Source organism: Chaetodon auriga, chromosome 23, assembly GCF_051107435.1.
Source record: "Chaetodon auriga isolate fChaAug3 chromosome 23, fChaAug3.hap1, whole genome shotgun sequence".
In the NCBI taxonomy this organism is placed as follows: Eukaryota; Metazoa; Chordata; class Actinopteri; order Chaetodontiformes; family Chaetodontidae; genus Chaetodon; species Chaetodon auriga.
Window position 1 is genome coordinate 16,775,130 of NC_135096.1, and position 18,475 is coordinate 16,793,604.

General features: G+C 44.1%; 2 protein-coding genes across 3 annotated transcripts; both read right to left on the minus strand.

Annotated features, from left to right (window-relative positions):
- Positions 1 to 1,081: 1,081 nt before the first annotated feature.
- On the minus strand, positions 1,082 to 3,743 carry LOC143315925 (glucagon-1-like). The gene is made up of 6 exons (XM_076723496.1): positions 3,704 to 3,743; positions 3,512 to 3,618; positions 2,650 to 2,805; positions 1,744 to 1,860; positions 1,189 to 1,326; positions 1,082 to 1,106 (listed from the first exon to the last, which is right to left on the minus strand). The coding sequence occupies exons 2-6, from the start codon at positions 3,607 to 3,609 to the stop codon at positions 1,082 to 1,084; spliced, it is 534 nt and encodes a 177-aa protein (XP_076579611.1). The 5' UTR covers positions 3,610 to 3,618; positions 3,704 to 3,743.
- A 1,185-nt stretch (positions 3,744 to 4,928) lies between these two features.
- Positions 4,929 to 17,311, minus strand: LOC143315995 (dipeptidyl peptidase 4-like). Of its 2 annotated transcripts, XM_076723650.1 has the most exons (27): positions 17,245 to 17,311; positions 13,109 to 13,238; positions 12,911 to 12,998; positions 12,113 to 12,208; positions 11,493 to 11,584; positions 11,254 to 11,328; positions 11,119 to 11,171; positions 10,824 to 10,896; positions 10,555 to 10,675; positions 9,863 to 10,017; positions 9,666 to 9,763; positions 9,405 to 9,534; positions 8,787 to 8,825; positions 8,566 to 8,664; positions 8,346 to 8,416; positions 8,115 to 8,168; positions 7,867 to 7,985; positions 7,718 to 7,765; positions 7,533 to 7,631; positions 6,901 to 6,970; positions 6,606 to 6,800; positions 6,319 to 6,373; positions 6,077 to 6,176; positions 5,915 to 5,973; positions 5,733 to 5,805; positions 5,553 to 5,626; positions 4,929 to 5,473 (listed from the first exon to the last, which is right to left on the minus strand). In XM_076723650.1, the coding sequence occupies exons 2-27, from the start codon at positions 13,109 to 13,111 to the stop codon at positions 5,381 to 5,383; spliced, it is 2,232 nt and encodes a 743-aa protein (XP_076579765.1). In that variant the 5' UTR covers positions 13,112 to 13,238; positions 17,245 to 17,311; the 3' UTR covers positions 4,929 to 5,380. The 2 variants fall into 2 exon arrangements, with proteins under 2 accessions (XP_076579765.1, XP_076579764.1); XM_076723649.1 differs by lacking the exon at positions 17,245 to 17,311 and having other exon boundaries at positions 13,109 to 13,436.
- Between the last annotated feature and the right edge of the window lie 1,164 nt (positions 17,312 to 18,475).

Sequence of the window (18,475 nt, forward strand, 5' to 3'; positions counted from 1 at the left end):
TCTTTAGCCTCATGGGAAACAGAGAGCAGAGAGCACCCTGCACCCTCAGGCTGAAGCTCCTCTAGCCTCCCAGTGGCAGAGATACGGGATCCAGGCCTGTATCTCTGACCCACGATGCTCCCAGAGAGACCGCTATCCTCCTTTACAATGGCTGCATTGAGAAACAGTAGGAGGAAGCTGGTGCACTTTGCTGCAGGCCTGTTGTGAATTGTGGCTTTTCCTGGTTGCAGATATTTTATGAGATGATGGTTTGAATGTAAGTTCACCATCTGACCAGTAACCGAATGTTGTAATGTTCCTGTCTTAGTAGGTTTCGACCACGCTCCACAGCGACCCTCCTTTTCCTGTGTGTCCTTGTGTTTTCTGTCCCCCCTTCTGTTTGTCTTGTATGTGTTACTGCAGGGCGTGGCTAGCAGGTGTGTTCCTGCCTCCTCCTCCTCACCTGACCTCAGCGCTCTTAATCATGCGATCAGACTCACCTGCTGCCAGTGTTTAAGGACCGGCTTTCCACCCACTATTCATTGAGTTGTCGGTTCAGCCAGGCGGTAACGAGTGAGACTCCTAACTAAAGTATTTTTCCAGTTTTTTCTTGCCTGCTTTCCTGTTTCCTCTCCCCAGGTGTGTTACCTTCTGTCTACCCCTGTCTCTGAGCTCTCAACTGTGCACCTCTTACAAGACATAAAGAGAGATGTCTATCTGATTAGTAAAAAGAACACCACAAACATACAATGACAGACTTTATTTAGCAATGCGGATTAATAATATGCAATGAAAACCAGCCACATGTGTTTTCTATAGGCCTACCTGAGATTTCACTTTTTGTGTTCTTGTTTTCACTTTAAAAATATAGAAAATAATTTGTTTGTAGAAAAAATACGCCCTCATTTTCATTCCTTCTCTCTGGTGCACCGTAAAAACTGTGGAAGAGTAGCAGTTTTTGTGTCTTTGCATCACATGCAGCAAGGTAAAAAAGACAAATGTCAACATGGTGTCGACGTTACAGCATGCAAAGCAGTATGGCTTTCTGTTCCTCCTGTATATGGCTTCGTGTGCAGCACAGAGGGAGTCCTTGAGGAGTGTCTCATTGGTCCACGTGTCTTTTCTTACTGCAAAACAGAGAAAAATCACAGTCATACCAAGCCTAGCATGTTGTGTGTGCATCAGATCAGCCGTGTGACTCACTTTTACCTCTCTCCTGAAGGCTTGGAGGTCATGACCCAGAGTAAATATTCCTTGGCAGCCATGGAGTCCAGCACCTTGTTCACATCACTGGTGAAGCTTCCATCTACATGCCTCCTGCTGAACGCTTCACCCCGCCTGTCAGATCTGAGTATGTACACAGGCACGTCACATAACGTGCCATCTGAACTCTAATGTTTCACCTGCAGGGCGGCGTTCACCGTAAGATCATTTTCATATCTTAATTCGTCTGATAAGTGAAGACTCTCAGTGGCTGGGATCATTTCGTGATTGGCTCGTTGACACTTTGCGTCAATCATCTCCGGCAATCAATGTGGTGACACATCAATCAACGCAGTGCGAGAGGTTCAGGTGATTTATTGGAGCACGACCACAAAGAACATCAAGGAAAGACAAGCAGAGGAAGGAGAAAGGTGGCGCAAGAAGCAGGTGATTGACTCATGATCTCTCTGTCTCTCTGGCCACGGTGGAATCAGACACAGGCAGGCCGCTAGGGGTAGGAGGAGGAGGAGGAGGAGGAAGGAGGAAGGAGGGACAGCCTACTCTCTTCTGACTTGTCCAGACTTGAGCTTGGCGACAAAGTCTTTGATTGCCTGGTCCTTGAGGTAAGAGCTCACGTCACTGGTGAAGGTCCCGTCTGCGTGGCGCTTCTCTGCAGCACTGAAAACACACAGTGAGACACAGAGACGAAGGGTGAGGACGACTGAAACCGCGTCTGATCGTTAAACACATGGAAAAATGACATTTTCTCCATCGGACATTTCTGGTTTTCTCTGTGCTCTTCTGTCTGGTTTGAAGTGGGCAGGGCTTAGCTGGAAAAAGGTGATGTCACATACTTTAGTGCACCAATCAGAGCTGAGCAACATCTGGATCAGTCATGGTTTGATCACTGTCAGTCAAATCTGGTCAAAGATTTTGCCTGTTAAACTCCTAAACAGCTCTTAATAATAGCTAATGCTGCCTTTTTCAACCTTCATGCTGCTTATTTCATCACTAATATTTAACATCATTGTGAAATCTATCTGATTTGAAGCTGGGTTTCAGAGGGTCCCCTCTCTGGAGGTGTTAGCAGATCCACCAGACCTGGTTTCATTTAAATAACAGGTTGAAAGAGGCCAAATTATCTAATATTAGCAGATTAAAGTCAAAATGTGCCTAACAGAACTTCTCTCATGTCCTGATCCACGATTAGATTCATCTTGTGGCCCACTGGAGGGGCCCGACCCCCAGCTTGGGAAACACCGGGCTAAAACACATCAAGTGGCTACAACAGTAAAATGCTTCTTAAACAATGATTTATCCTTATTAACAATGAATGAGTACTTTTACTTGCGAGGAGTATTTTTACACTGTTCTAAAAGATCTGAGTACTTCTTCCACCTCGGCTGTTTAGGCCCTTAAACGTCATTTGTGACACCCCGAGCTGGTCTGATTGGACCCCGCACTGACCCGCTCCTCTTGTTGTTCATCAGCCACCGAACAAAGTCCTGCGCCTTCCTGTCCTCCAGGTATTTGCTGTAGTCGTTTGAGAACGTCCCCTCCGAGTGTCTCTTCATGTTCGACAGCTCCCTCGGCTCGTCCCCTAACGTGTCGTCCGTCTCAAAGCTAGAGGACGACACAGTCAGACCATCACATGAGCAACTACAGCTAATAAGATGAATAAAATCTGGACTTCTGTTTCCCCTGAAACACTAACATGATTAGAATAATTCACATATTATAACATCTGGGCTAAGATTTCTCCACAAGACTTAAGATGCAGATGAATGATATTTAGTATATTTGGGGTTATAAAATGCAGCGTCTGTGTCTTTCAAGCATATTTTCACCACAGCTGTGAAGCAGTTTGTAATTTTTAAGTCTGGCTCCTATTGGTCCACATTTAGAGCATCACAGTCCTTTGGAGACAGTGATGATGGGATGTGCAGTATATCATCCTCCTGCGACATATGCCGCTCGCTTGAAGATATTTTAAAATCTGGGAATGATTCATATTTAGTGTTCTTTGAATGACTTTCTGCCTTTAGGATCTCAGAAAAAAAATCAGTCTGGGTAATCATTTGTTATGATTTTGCCGATCGTTTAGCAGATTTTTAGATTAATGAGCCTGCAGTTTGGCCTCACCTGATTTGGCTTCTTTGGGACTTCGTATGTGCAAAGTTGCCTCCTGAATCAGCCTAAACTTAACCACCTACACCAAAACTTTCACTGGGATTCAGTCAGATTTCACTCAGATCTAAGCACAAGCACAGTGGTGCCAAAAGTCCCTTCAAGAAACATAATCTCCTTAGTTTAGATGTCGTTTCTGTACCTTGAGCTGTCGTCACCCTCCAGCAGAGGAACCTGCCAGCTGCTCTGGACCAAGCAGAGTACCAGAAGGATACCAGCCAGGGATTGGATGCTTTTCATGGTTATGACCTACACGACAGAATAGCACATGCACAGAAAGGGTTTACACAGCTGATCAGAAGAGGTTTCACCATCGCGACAACATTCAACTCACCGTTCCTTGTTTCTTTCCAAAGAAAGCTGCTGTTAGTTCCTCTGCTTATTCCTGGTGTCTGACTCAAACCCCCCTCCCTCGCCTTATATACTCTAATAGGAGGAGCGGGATGGGTCTGCTCAGGTGGGCCAATTTTACCACTCTGCCAGGTCCACCTGTTACTCTCAACCCATTAGACACGGGCCCCGTCACGTCGGCCGAATCAACAAGCCGAGCATTAGTTCAGAAAGGAAAGACGCCATTCATGCGTGATGGCAGCTGGTACTTAGGTGTTAAGATCAAACAACCGCAGCTCATCCTGTCAAACAGAAAGTAGGGAAGATGCTTTAATGTGCTACCGTGTCATCATGATGGGAAGCGATATGTGTGCGATCATATCTGGAAGGTGAGTCAGTATTTGTGGATTCTTTGCGATCAAAGTCAAAAGATGGGGGATATTGACTGTTTTTTGCATCAGTGGCAGTTATCTCCAGTTTTTACAAGGGCTGCTGTTCAATAAAAAATGAGGCTTTACAGAAATAAATATATTGACTCTCACTAAAGTCCTAGCCTGAGATATACGAGCGTAATGTCGAGGCTGAAACACCACAATATATTTCAGTTATTATTTCCAAAAAGTCCCATAAACCCAAAGTTTTATGCAGCACAATAAGTAGAAAAGCAGACCCTGCTGTCAGCGCAGGTCCTGAGGCCTTACATTCAGAAACATAAAGGTGCAGCTGGGCCCAGTGTTTTATCCATAAACCTCATTTAACCTCGACTACAAGGCAGAGTCCACAGCCATGCTAACATCGGCACGCTAACATGCTCACAATGATAGTGTTTAACATATTAACCAAGGTCGTTTAGCGTCCGCATGCTAATTAGTGTTTGCATTAGCTAATTAGCACTAAGGCTGCAAGCTGAGGGGAATGTCGTTTGTTAGTTTGTTTGCTGTCTGCTGTTTGCAACATGATTCATGTGTGTGTTCCTGTTGTTTTCGCTGCATGTGTGAAACTTTTGACGTGCTGGTGGCGCAGGTTAAAACCGGGGGGGGGGCATTCAGCTGTACTTTGTGTTTATTGCTAATTAGCAAACGTTAGCCTGCTGACATGCAAGCTAGGATGGTGAACATGCTAAATATGTTATCATGGTAGCATTAGTTCAGCTCAGAGCATCGCTAAGTAAACAACGCTAATATTTCCTGAAAACCACGCAAAGAGCACGATGTTTCAAACAAAAAGAGTTCTCATTATTTAATTTTTTATTATTTTACAAAACAATCATGACATCAAAGAGGCAACAATGTGGTAAACTCAGTAAAACTGTATAAAATCACTGTGGTTCATTGTGTTTCTGTGCACAATTAAATACAATACTTTAAAAACTCCTCCTGTCTACGTGCTACAAGTACAGACTATGTTCAACCTTCACTTTATGACATCAGGTCAGGTTTCATGAAATACTGAAACAAACAAACAGAAAATCAGATTTTTCATGTCAAAGCGTTAAAAAAGTCATAATTTCCAGAGAAGCTTTTTTTCCAGACAAGACACGGAATGACATTACAACACATTGAGTTTCCTCTCAGGACCCTCTCCTGACATGTGGAGCTCTAATCATCAAGCCTGCATTTTCAATTGAAGTCCCCCCCAAAAACAGATTTTCTTTAGATTGACGCGAGAAATCCAGTGGATTTCACTCAAAACACCTCAGCAGGAAGTGCGTCATGTGTGTGTAGACGTGTTGATAGGCCGAGCCGGGCAGGCCGTGATCTTTGTCTGTGTACCACTGAAAGGAGAAGATGAGATGTGTTAATATCTGCTGATATTAGGTTATTCAACACGGAGTGACCGGATGGATAGCTCACCATGGCCTCAAAGTCCACCTGCTCTTCCACCAGAGCTTCAGAGATCTCGGCTGCCTGCTGGAAATGAACGTTGTCTGCCCAAAAACAACAACAACAAAACGTTAGAGCTTTCGGCGCAGTCGACAGATGTTAGCTTAGCTTAGCATTAAGACCGGAAACCTTAGTTCGTGCACAACTCACCGTCAGCTGTTCCGTGGATCAGAAGATACTGCACTGAATGGAAATTCTTGGCCCTCTCAGTCACCGTGGTGTTCTGCACACAGTCAGATTTGTGTTTATTGGTGATCGCAGGCAAAAGCATAGCTAATAATGGGCACAAGATAGAAGAGATGAGAGCTCGTGTGGCCAAGTGTGAAACTTACACTGTAGAAACCCTCATTCTGTGAAGGCTCCAACATGTAACGCTCCGTGTAGATGGAATCTGGAACAAACAGGCAGATAATAGCAGGTATTATGTCATTAAAGTGTACTAGATTTGCACCAGTTGCTCACATAAAAAAAACTAAAAGACCAAAAATAAATACCATAATACTTCCATTTGGAGACGGGGGCGACCGCCATCCCGCACTTGAAGACTCCACTCCCAGATCCCAAAGCCATTGACGTCACGTATCCACCATAAGACTGCAAAAGATAAGCAGCTCGTGACTGTCAGAGGTTCAGTAAAGACCACCCACGCTGACAGGAGGGTCAAACATTAACTTATCTTCAGAGCCATTTATTGCCCTCTGAGCCATGAAAATGTTTTAATATGCTGACAGCTTACCCAGCCCCAAATAGCAACTCTGTCTCTGTCAATGAAGCCCATGTCGATGAACTTCCTGAAACACAAAACAGACAGTGTGCTCTCAGCTGAGGGCGCCGGACCAAAGCAGATCGCGGCCGTCACCGTGTGATGCTCGTGACATTTCCTGTGTGTACGTCTGTGCGCACCTGGGAGCTTTTCAACCCCAGAGAAACGAGTCAGATCCAGTTTTATCAAGCCTCTCTGGGAGCTGTTTGTTTGAGCGGGAGATGCATTGACTTGTCTAAACTGCTCCTCGCTCTCCTCACCTGGCTGCCGTTATCTGATCTTCCACCTCATAGGTTCCCAGACGTTTGTAGATTGCGTGCATTAACTTGTCGCCTTGGTAACCGCTTCCTCTTCCGTCAAAGCTGGCGACGATGATTTTCTCAGTGCTGGCCAGGTACGTGGACCAGCTGGTCCTGTAGCTGAAGTCCACTTTCTGACTGCAGGGTCCGGCATACCTGAAGGGTTGGACAAAGTTCAGTCTCAGTGTGTTTGCCCTCGTTTAGAAAGTCACCTTATTCGTTAAAATCTGTTGCTTCTTTTGTGATAAATCCTTACACATCTATCAGTAAGGGGTACTTCTTGGACTCGTCAAATCCTGGAGGCAGAAACATCTGGTACCAGAGAGCTGTGGAAACGTGAACATCCACGCATGGGGGTTAGTTAAAAACAACGGTGGAGGTGATGCTTATTGTTCCAAAGGTCCAGAAGATAAATCAGATAAAGAGAAGAGTTCAGCAGTTTGAGGAATGTGCTTAAGAGATGAGAAGATTGATAGAACTCACAGGCCTGAAGGGGATCCAGCCAGTTAGCTTAGCTTAGCACAAAGACTGGAAACAGGTGGAAACGGCTAGCCTGGCTTTGTCCAACACCAACTAAATCTGTCCACCTGCTCCTCCTTCAACTAGCAGGTGTTGGAGGTGTTACCTGAAACATGTTTCCTCTCTTTATGCTATGCTAAGCTAACTGCTCCAGCTTCATACTTAGCACGCAGACCTTAGGGTGATATTGATCTTCTCATCGAATAAGTGTAGGCAAAATCCAAAACCACCATAAACTACTGCTTTGTTCTTTACGAATAGACTGAATTTTGATCTTTTTTTTTTATTTTTTGTGGAAAATCTTCATGTGTAAAGGGACTAGGAACTATAATTATCGTCTGCTAATTATTGGGCGTTGAATTAACTCACTGTATCCTTCCATAGTGATGGTCCCTCGACGCATGGTGGGCATGTGGATGTCAGATATCAGGCTCTTAAATTCATTATTGCCCTCCAAAACTTTCAGATCTGCAAATGTAGAAACAGAGAAAGCGTTAGAACGACAATTAATATCATTATATCATCTGAGATTTAATGACAAATTAGTGCATTACCTTGATCCTTCAAGTTATTTATGAGATGATACCGAGGAATGCCAGGACCTGTGTTAAAATAGCAAAAATATATTTAAATTTCTTCTTATTTTTAATGAAATAACTGCAAAAATCAGGGAGGGAGAGAAACCAAAGGAAGTATGACTGACCACCGCAGCTCATACGGTAGAAGGAGGCGTTGTGGCTGAAGTAGGCTGAGTTGTACTGACAGTCTTCACCATTGAACGCACAAGTCAGACACTTTTTGCTCCCTCCTTGTTTAGTCCACCTGAAACACACACACACACACACACACACACACACACACACACACACACACTCCGTTAGCCTGAAGCTATAACACGTGGCCTCAAATAACAAACAAAAATAATAAAAACTGTAAAATAAAGCCCCTTACTTGTAAACATTCCTTCCTCCTGGCTTGCCATCCATTTCATTACTTGAAAAATATCTGTGGGATAATTGTTTTGAGGGAGAAAGCAGAGGAAATCAACTGAAGGGACATTTCTATTTTGTCTATATTTTAAATATTCAGGTTTGACGAAGAGGTGCAGCTGCAGTAAAGCTTAGTGGCGTCGAGACATTGTGTGCATGGCGAGTTTAGATGATGCAGCACGATCCGACTTACACACTATCCTCCGTTACTTTCAGAATGTCAATGACTTCCCATTTTCCAGAGGTGATCGCTGTGGCCTTGCCCTGCACGAACGAGTCACAACAGAACACGTGTGGGTGGTGACATGAGACATATTGCTGAGGGACATTATGCAGCGTGTGATATTGTGTAAGACTGAAGATTTAGCTGGTGCGATAGAGGAGGAGTGGCTAAAATAAATCCTTCTACCTACCCCGACCACACGATGGATGTGCTTGTACTGCTGATCGTCGCTCATCAGTAGGTAATAGGTGGTGTGGTCTGTGTCAAACACTGGTTCTGATGGGGAAAACTGGGAAGAACAAGTTCATTAGCCTTACTGAAAGAACCTTTAAAGGGTTTGGACAACAGTGGAGTTTAGCAGCATTTTGGTCTTTTCATGTAATTAGTATATAAAACGGGTACTGTACATACCCGGCCAACCCAACCGGTGGAACTCTCCACCTTCAGAGACTGTAAAAAGAAATAGAAATGTTTTTTTTATAGTAGCACTAAAGTACATTTTATAACAATACACCCGCCTTATCAGTCTGAACGCTAACAGATGTTGCATCACAGAACTGAATTTCGAAACTCTTTTGCTAACACGGGGAATTTCCAACAGCTCGGCTGCTGTAACACAGATGATATCAGTGAAGCTGGTGCTGTTAGCTAAAACGCTGCCTTGTTGCTCGAGGGTGGAAATGTCTGAACTGCCTGTGAGTTTCAGGAAAGCGTTTGTGACATGGAGCCAGGAAAAGAAAAGTGTTGCTGTGACTGCTGATGTTAGCATTTAGCTGAAAACGTAGCTGCGTCTTCAGAGTTGTTAGCACGAGTCGCGGTGTTAGGGAGGGATCTCTTTAAGGCTTGTTTGAAAAAGGACGCTCATGTCATCAATGCAGTGTTCAATGCACATATGGAGGTGTGGGTGTTGAAGTTGGACATGTGTGGCTAAATTTAATGCAGGAATGCAGAGCAGCTGGTGAGCAGATGATCTGAAGGCTGTACAGAAAGTACAGGAAACAATGACACGAGCTCATAACATTGTTTTACCTGAACAGGTACCCATTCAGATCCATCAAAATCGTAGATCTGAAGGATGAGGTATTTTTGTACCCTCTTCTGCCATTGGACAGCAATACGAGTATCTGTCACCCAGGTGACAGTGGCCAGGTAGTGTTCGCTGAGGGCAACAAAGAAATAAAAGAAATTATGAGGCTCCAAACTCCTATTTGTTTCTGATTTCCCTCCCTGATAGCAGGGTAGAGCAGCGCAATCCAAAGTTTAACTGCACAATAAAAGGTGTGTGGTTACCCTGAGCGGTAAGAGTCTGGAACAACAACCTCAGTGATTTTGGTTACGTTGTCAGTGTCCACAACAAACAGTTTCACGGTGGGGTTGGGAGTTCCTGGCTGCACAAGAAAGAACACAAGATGCACCAGATGATGCAGATTATCGAGTGCACACAGTTCATAAACATACAACAAGCAGCTCCTGAACGGGCGTCCCACCTTTGGATAGGGAATGTGAACGGTGCTGGGGTACTGCTCATGGCCGTACCAGGTGTACTCTATGATGTGGACCTCAGTGTCGTTGGTCTCCACATAAGCCACGTACTTCCCTCCAGGAGACCACCAGAGGCCCTGAGTGGATGAGAACATCTCCTCTGGGAGGGGAAAGTGTGGATTTAGCACAGAGCACATGTTTTTAGTGACTTCCTGACGTGTGGCGTGCTGGAGAAGCAACAGTTTCCCAAAACCAAGAAGCTGGACTCTGGTTAGTTCCTGCTTTCTAAGAAATCAGAAGCAGTGGAAGAAGTACTCAGTGCTCAACCCTGTACTTGAATCAAAACACCAAAAACTTTCAAGATACTTTGTAAAATGTAATGATGTCGTGCAGAGGTATTATTAGTACATTGTACTTAAAGTAAAAGTACTCATTCCATAGTAAAATGATGATGATGCCTCAACGTGTAAACAGTGTTTTTACTGTTGTAGCTCCTTTTAACTGCTTTGTACCAGTAAAAGTATTAGTACTTTCTGATGACATCTACTTTAGGAGGGAGAACTCTTATTAACAGCAGGTGTAAATGCAAAGGCCTGTGGATCAGATGTGGTCGTCCACATGATGTATCCAGATATGAAACCACTCATAAATGGGCTTTATAGTTTGACGTGAGTTATGTGCATCGTGAGCGACTCACCCTCATACACCCAGTCTGGGATCCCATTAAAAATCTTATTGTGCTCGCCGTTGGTAGTGACCTGCTCGGAGGACGAGTCAGGGCTGGTCCGTATGTACACGTTATTTTTCCAAACATAGGCCTGAAAACACAATGAGAATACAAATACTGTTGATGAAAGACCCTCACAAACCCATTTTGAACCCATTTTCGCTCTAAGTGTTTGGGAAAGGTTGTGCAAGTGTCACTCACAGCTGTGTACATATAAGCAATCATTAGTCCGAGCTTACCAGTTTGTTCCCTTCAGGAGCCCAGGCGAAGTACTGGATTTCATCCAGATTGTCAGAGGATGTGAGGAATTTCCTGAAATTGAGTGGGGGGGGGGGGGGGGGGGAGTATTAAGCTCTACTGTGAATTTATATTAAAGGAAACACTTTAAATGAATCAGCTTTGCATGCATAACACAGACAGTTTCAACTGGAGTGCGTTATCAAAATTGCATGAATGTAAGTGTCCATAGGTGGGCAAATCCTTCTTTTTAGGTGTTAAAGTAAAGCATTGAGAATTGACAGGTGAGGTACTTACTGTGACTCCCGTTCATAAAGTGAATATGAGGCTGTAAATGAATGCCTCCACAGCTAATGGGACAAAAAATAACACAGTGGGTCACTTCAGGAGCTTTAAATATGCATGATGAGTGTGAATAAAAGCTTAGTGTACCTTGGAATGGTTGCTCATGAAGGCAACATATTTTCTGTCAGCAGACAGCTGGTAATCATAGGCGCCTTTTTCATCCTGCGTGGGAAAAACAGAAACCTGTTGTGAGAGCGCGGTCGACCTCCTGCTCATGACCTCGCACACAACGCTGCATTTGTTAGGATGGCCGTGAAGTTTCATGCTGCCATCATGTGGTTTGAGCTGCTGACACAAAAGAAGCACACGCGGGGAGGACGGCTTACAAACTTGTCGCTGGTCAAGAACTCTGAGGACGTGTTCTGGAGCACGTCATGGAGGTGGACTGTGGCCCCGGTCTTCTGAAGGTACTCGTGATCTGTGAAGGAAGGATGAGAGAAGCCTGATTATCCTGAGGGGACCATGAATGTTATGTCATGCCATCCCAGTCGTTTCACTCTAAACAGTCAGGAGGTCCCCAAAGTGTCGAGGGTTCATCCTCTGGGGATCCTGAGTGTGAGAACTGAACGTCAGGGCGATCCACCCTTTTCTGTGTCACCGTCAGTGAACTCCAGCTCGTGTGGTGGCATTGAGTTCGATGAACGCGTGAAGTAACTGAGCTAACAGTCATTCATCGATGATCCATTAAGTGTTAATCAATCACAGAAAGCTACAGTGAGTTGATGAGAGGTGTGGCATTAGTTAGTACCCTTATTGTACAGTGTCACCAACTGAACAATGCCATGAATGAGGAGATCAATCTCAGTCAATTAGTAACCAGAATAAAGGCCGACACTGTGGCTGATTGGCAGTAAAGCATCCTCAGTGACACATCTGCAGTTTCCAGAGCACAGGCTGTAATCAGTGTCATTCTCAGGGCTGAACTCGGACAATAAACTGCCCCCACCTGAGATCCACCTCATGCTGTAGGACCTTGGCTGCAGCGAACTGTTGAAGACGTCCTCCAGGGTGAAGTATCTCCCGTCGTCCCCGCCCTGATCATCTGAGGCACACGTTGGAAAGTTAGAGCCCGCCGGGGAGTCGAAGGTCAGAGGTTGCAGATATTATATCACACACACACACACATCATGATCATCATCATAAAGGGAGATGAGTGCTGTAAATGTTTTTACTGATAATGATTCGTGGAATATTGCTTACGTCAGTGTGTGTCTGGGGGTAATTATAGGGATTGTTATTGTCGGTACTGAGAGACGATGAAGCCACATGAAGGCATGCACGTGTTGTATCATTCAAACTAAAGTATAAACCTCCCTCTGTTCTGTAAACTCCCCTGATTTAAGGCAAAAATGCAATAAAATTCTATATATATATATATGCACATGAATTTTTCATAGTATACATTGTTTATTTTTGTCCAGTAAGTGCAATGATTAAAGTCAAAATCCTTGTATTAGTACACATACTTGGCCACTCTTTGGTGATTCTGATATAAATTTGTATACACACATAGACATGTGAATTATATGAAGACACTTTGTTTTTAAATCTAAATGTAAATTCTGAGTAAAATTGCTTCACATTTCCTTTCAGTATTCTGAAGACGTGCCTTTTAACAGCGGTCCAAACGGACCGTGCGTAATGACGCGTGCGTAACGTTCTGTCTTTCGGATGTGTTTAATGTGTCGCGGCACAGATGATGCATTAATAACCACATGTGAATCACTTAACAGCAAAGACTCACCTCTCAGAAATATAGCCGTGGGCACCGCTATTAAGACGACGACGACTACGACCCCGAAGATTCCGAGGATCACTTTTCCGACGGAAACCTGTTGAGGAGCGAGCGGACAAAAGTCAGGAAAGCTCTCCAAAAAGCTCCTCGTCAAACAAAAACCCCATCACAACAACGATAAGTGAGTACAAACAAAGCAGCACCAACCATTGTTTCTGCGCTGAGGTGGAGTGTTTGACCAATATCCGTCCAAATCACAACTCCATCGATCCAGCCAGCTGCACACGCGGGGAGCGCTCAAGTTATGCGCTACTCTGGCTTTGCTGTTAAATATTATCTGAAGTGAAGTTTCAAAGGTGGGACAATAAGCTCCAGCGGTGTAAAGTTCGTCAGGTTTGATGTTGTTTTGAGGAAGTGCTTGTCAGGCTGTTCACCAACTGTCCACTGATCATCAAGTCATTCATTCAAACGTCCAAATCGCCCATCTCTCTGAGATATGACACTTTTATGGGCTTCACTTACATGATAGCCATGATTCAGCTTGTAAACTGCAGACAATATAAAACAAGCTGGCCTGTTGTTCAAACCTCTGGCACACAGACTGGCTGCTGCTTTAAAGGAGGCTCACTGTAACATGGAGTTGTGCAGTTTACTGAGTGAGGAGCGTGAAACGGTGCGGCTGCACGGCGAGAAGCCACAGACACGACACTGGTTTGGGCAGTGACTCATGACACTGTTTGCTTACTGTCATCCAGCTGCTTGTGCAAACAAATTCCCCTAAAACAGCACAGACCGCAGAAAAACAAAAGGCTCCCCTGGGCAGATGTAATGTTCAATATACTGGAAATACATATTTTAAAGGTAGTTAATATAGAATCTATGAGGGGTGTTTTTTCAGATTTATGATACTGAACAATACTGTCATACATGTGCAGGAGCTTCAGCTGTCAGAGTCTACTGACACCTCGTGAAGGACATTCGGCTGTCGCTCCTGATTTTCATTTGCTAATTGAAAGATACAAGTGGTGGATTTAATAGTAATAAATGAAAAAATAAAGGTGTGATTTGGTGCAAATTAAAAGAACCATTTGATGTGCTTAAATTCCACAATTGTTCGCCTGAAAACAATGAATAAACATAAATATATCCCCCCCCTCACTCTTTATTCCTGGCCTTAATCTAAATAAATCATCATGGTGTCGATCTCTTCGCAGCTGCCTGGACTCCTGACCTGACATTACTAAAAATCCAGCTGTGACCTCGCCTGCTATCTGCTGCCACGACAGGAATGTAAGTTTATTTGTGCAGCACGTTTCATACACCCGTGCCAGTCAGCGTGCCTCACAGGGTGATAAAAACACAGCAAAGGTGAGAGATGTAAGAAGTACAAAAGTACAGACGAGCCATAGAGGAGATACAGATCAGTATCTCTTGGTCGGGTGTGACCGCTCCCTCATAGATGCCAGTATTAGCTAATATTGATATTCCTGTTAAACTGACATCAGTGAGTTTCTTTCCTGACATCATGAGTACTTGTGCAACAGTCACTCTATATTTTAGCATTTAGCCCGTATCCCATAAATGCCCCCTGTGGCCACAGTGGCTGCTGGTCAGCGAAGGTGACACGCTGTGGCTTTAAAGCGGGGCCATGTCACTCCTGTTCACCCTTTGTTTTCCCTCCTTGTGAAAGGTGTAACTCTTCAGGAGGCTCGGTTCAGCCTTCACTTGGTCTCATGTGACCTGTAGCTTCTGGAGGCGAATGCTAGCTAATATTAGCAAACTGAGGCAGATAGTGTTGTGAAACGGGCAGAACTGAGTCAGTCTGCTGACTTTGACTCTTTTCTACTTTTGCTGCTGTTACACCGTGTTTGCACATTTCACGTTATCCCATAATAGTCACCTGTGGGTACTGTGGGTTCTGCTCAGCAAACATTACACAGGCTTCACTGCTGTATTGGCACAATTCACACACCTCATCAGCTCATTCAATACAGACTTTAGCAATACTGGGCTGCTGAAAACATTCCGGCCCTGTTTGCTGGGACTCATCTGTCTCTGTTCATTGCTATTTCCTCCTTTATGTTCAACACATGGTTGGCAAATGAAGGAGTAGAGTCTGCGCCTGAGTGGAGCTTGTTGGCGAGGAGATTATGTGTGGCAGTATTTTGGAAATTGGGTGTCTGGACATGTTCATGATTTGATTAAAAACCAGCTCAGAGACTGAATGAGGCATTTGATGGTGTGCTACAGCAGTTTGTCGAGGTGGCAGTGTTGGTCGATTCCTGGCCTCAGAGGATGAATCCTTTGGACTTATTGAAATGTGGACATTTTTGTCATCAGAATTGTAGGCGGTGACCCTTTAACTTTTCATTTAGCGCCATCATCCGCTCAAAATGTCTACATGTCCATTTCTTTGGTTCATGACCTTCACCTGCAAAATAATGCTGTTCCCATCAGCCCCAGCTGGACTGTAGTTAGCACATGCTAGCTGAGTGAAGATGTGAACCAGCAAAACATCATCTCTTGATGTGTTAGCATGCAGATGTTAGCATTTAGCTCAAAGCGCTGCCCTGCTTTAGTACATCCTCACAGAGCTGCTAGCGCGGCTGCCTGGGATGTCTTCACATAACTGTTGGGTGACTGATAACGTTCCAGCTGGGGCCAAAGATAGTGAAGTGAATGTCATAAATGCCAAACAGTTTATTTACATAATCATTAGTAAGCTTCTTATTTGTGCAAGAGGACCCAGGAATTTCTAAGTTTTATCAACACAATATGTCCAGAACTGCAGGACGCTTCAGGGCAGGCGGAAATGAGAGTCCATATTAGTCCATGCTGCCGCGGACTGGGCAAGTTTTCCTCTCTGTGCATCATGGGAGTGCTGAGCAGTCACAGTAAATGTTAAAAGCCTGTTAAAAGCTTAACAAATATGAAGCTGTGCCTTTATGAGGAATAGACATCATATTCTGCACACCGGACATCCTCAGCAAACAAACAGACAGTGGATGTTTCCCCTAATGCAGCACGGCTTGTTTGAAGAGCGTCACCTCACAGATGCCTCCATTTGGCCGACACTGAGACGGTTTCTAGGTGTCGCTCTGGACACGTTTGGCCTTGTTGGACAGAGGCCGACAGAGAGGTGGAGCAGAGGAGCAGCAGAGGGAGAATGGAGGAGAAAGGGAACAGCCTTTAGTGAAGCACAGAGCTGCGGCTGATTGATAAAAATGATGAAATGATAACATCACAGCGACATTGAAAGGTGTTTTTAGACAATGTCTGGCTTGCTACTGTTACCTGATAAATCAATATTTTAGTTATTAATAACAGAAACTGAGGGGAAAGGATACTGAGAGTATGAAACAGGCGGACAAAAGACACTTAATTGTCCATTATTCTTTAAATAAATCCAAAAAAATGTCCATTCTAACCTCTGACAGAACACTGTGACGTCTCAGACCAAAGAGTCCAATCATTCATCATAGTTAAGGTGCAAAACAGTGTTTATGTCTCATATCCTGCAATGGATGCTGGGTATTTGCACTTGAAAGGTGCAGTGTTTATTCAGAGGGATAAACATGGACGCTCGGTTGTGATTTCCACAGATGCGTGTCAGTGTCAGTGCTGTAATTGCATTCTTGGCTTGAGGTTTTGTTGCTTTTGAGCGTTTGTGTGTGGAGAAGTGTGAGGGAATCACGGGTGTTGGAAACGACTCAGTGACGCTTCTGCTAACATCCTTTAGCACTGTGTGCTTCTGCTTAATGCTCTGCAGCAGCAGCTGACCTCAACACTGCATGGACCTCTGCACAAAGACACCTGCAGTGTGTTTTAGTGAGTCCAACATACAGCAAGTAGCAGCAGAAGGCATGAAGGACAGGAAGTGCATGTGCATGACACGCTTCAGTCCAGCAATGGAGTAACTTTCCACCACTGTTCTTACCTGAGTACAAGACTTCAATGCTTCTCCCATCGCTGCACAGCACATGCAGTACACAGGTGTATTCTTGGTGTATTTTAAGCTATAGTGTCTCTGATTCGAGAACCTTTTTCTACCTTTTTAACTGTTAAAAATGGGATTTGACTGAAAAAATATTGTTGTGCACACACATTTGTCTGTGGGTGCATTTTAGGATGAAACAGCCAACAAGTCCGTGAGGAGCATGACCCAGAGCACAGAAAGACGGCTGCTTCCAAAAAACACATGTTCTCTGGGGTTTTCCAAAATCTGTCCTACCACACGGTGACTTTTATAGCAGTGCTGTCATGTGATTTCAAATTCACAATGAAGCTTCACATCATCCCCACAAGTTCTCACACCTCCATGTTATTATTCGAACATTATTTACCTTCAAAGCTGCCAATGTGTGCCCTGACGAAGCAGCAGCGGCGGCACTGTCAGACACTCACACCTCCACTGATCTGACAGTTACTGGCAGGTTTCAGTGCACGAGTGTAGGCATGGCAGTGTGTTTAGGAAGCTGACACCTCCCACCGCAGATGTTTGGTTAAAATGGAGGCATGAGACACCGCAGAGCTTGGCAGGAAGTTGTGGCGTCCTCTGCGCCCTACACCATCTCTTTCTTGTCTAACCCAATGTGTTAGTTTTCTGTTGAACTGGTGTTTCCTCTGAGTGTCACTGAAGGGTGAAATAAAGTGCAGGTGCGGATCGTGTGACTCATTCATGATGTGGATTCTCACATGACATTTTGAATAAATTTGAATCACAGATGATGGTGTTTGGCCTAAAAATAAGGAATGATCTAAGAATTTGGCCTATGTGTGTCAAGTGATTCATGAAGGGAATGTCTGATCTTTTCTGAAGTGCAGAAAAATAAACATTTTCTCATAAGTTTGATTCAATTGAAATGCAATCCAAATAAATTGTGTTGCTTTTTGCTGTGTTTTATTATGTGTAAGGCATTTGTATGTTTTATGTAAGCAGTATTTTGTTGAAAAGCTGCTCTACAAAATGAAACTCCTTGGCAAGTAGCAGAATAGAAATACATTGGAGATGTTTGGCCTTACATACGGGAAAGTCCCAAAAGCACCATCTAGCGGTGAGTGTACGCCATGCAGGAGAGCTCTAAGTCTTTGCTAAACTTTAGAAAGATGTTATCTGGATATCCAGCTTTGTGAGAGTAAGAAACACGTTCTTCAATGGCTTTTAAGCTTTTTAACAGTCAATCGGCGTTATTAAAATATCCATATACGATATTCAAACCGATAACAATGTAAGGGGAAAAGAAATGGACACATGCTAGGTTTAAGTACGTGGAAAGTGGAGACTCTTAACGTTAAGGGAAATGAGAAAGTTATACTGGACGTACCAAAATATGACATTCATGGGCTAATGTGCGTAGATGTGTCAACAGCTTTGATTAATGTATATTGTTTCAAGGTTTTTAATCAATGTTTTCATCCTAAATCTTTTAAATCCCACTGATTTCGCCCGTCGCTGTAGGGTAAGTAATATTTCCGAGGAGTACTTAAAAGTCACACCTGATACAAGCGCGCGGCTGGAAGGCGGGTGGTCCTGTCCCCCCCTCCTCGCCCATTGGTTATCAGCGCAATCAGTCA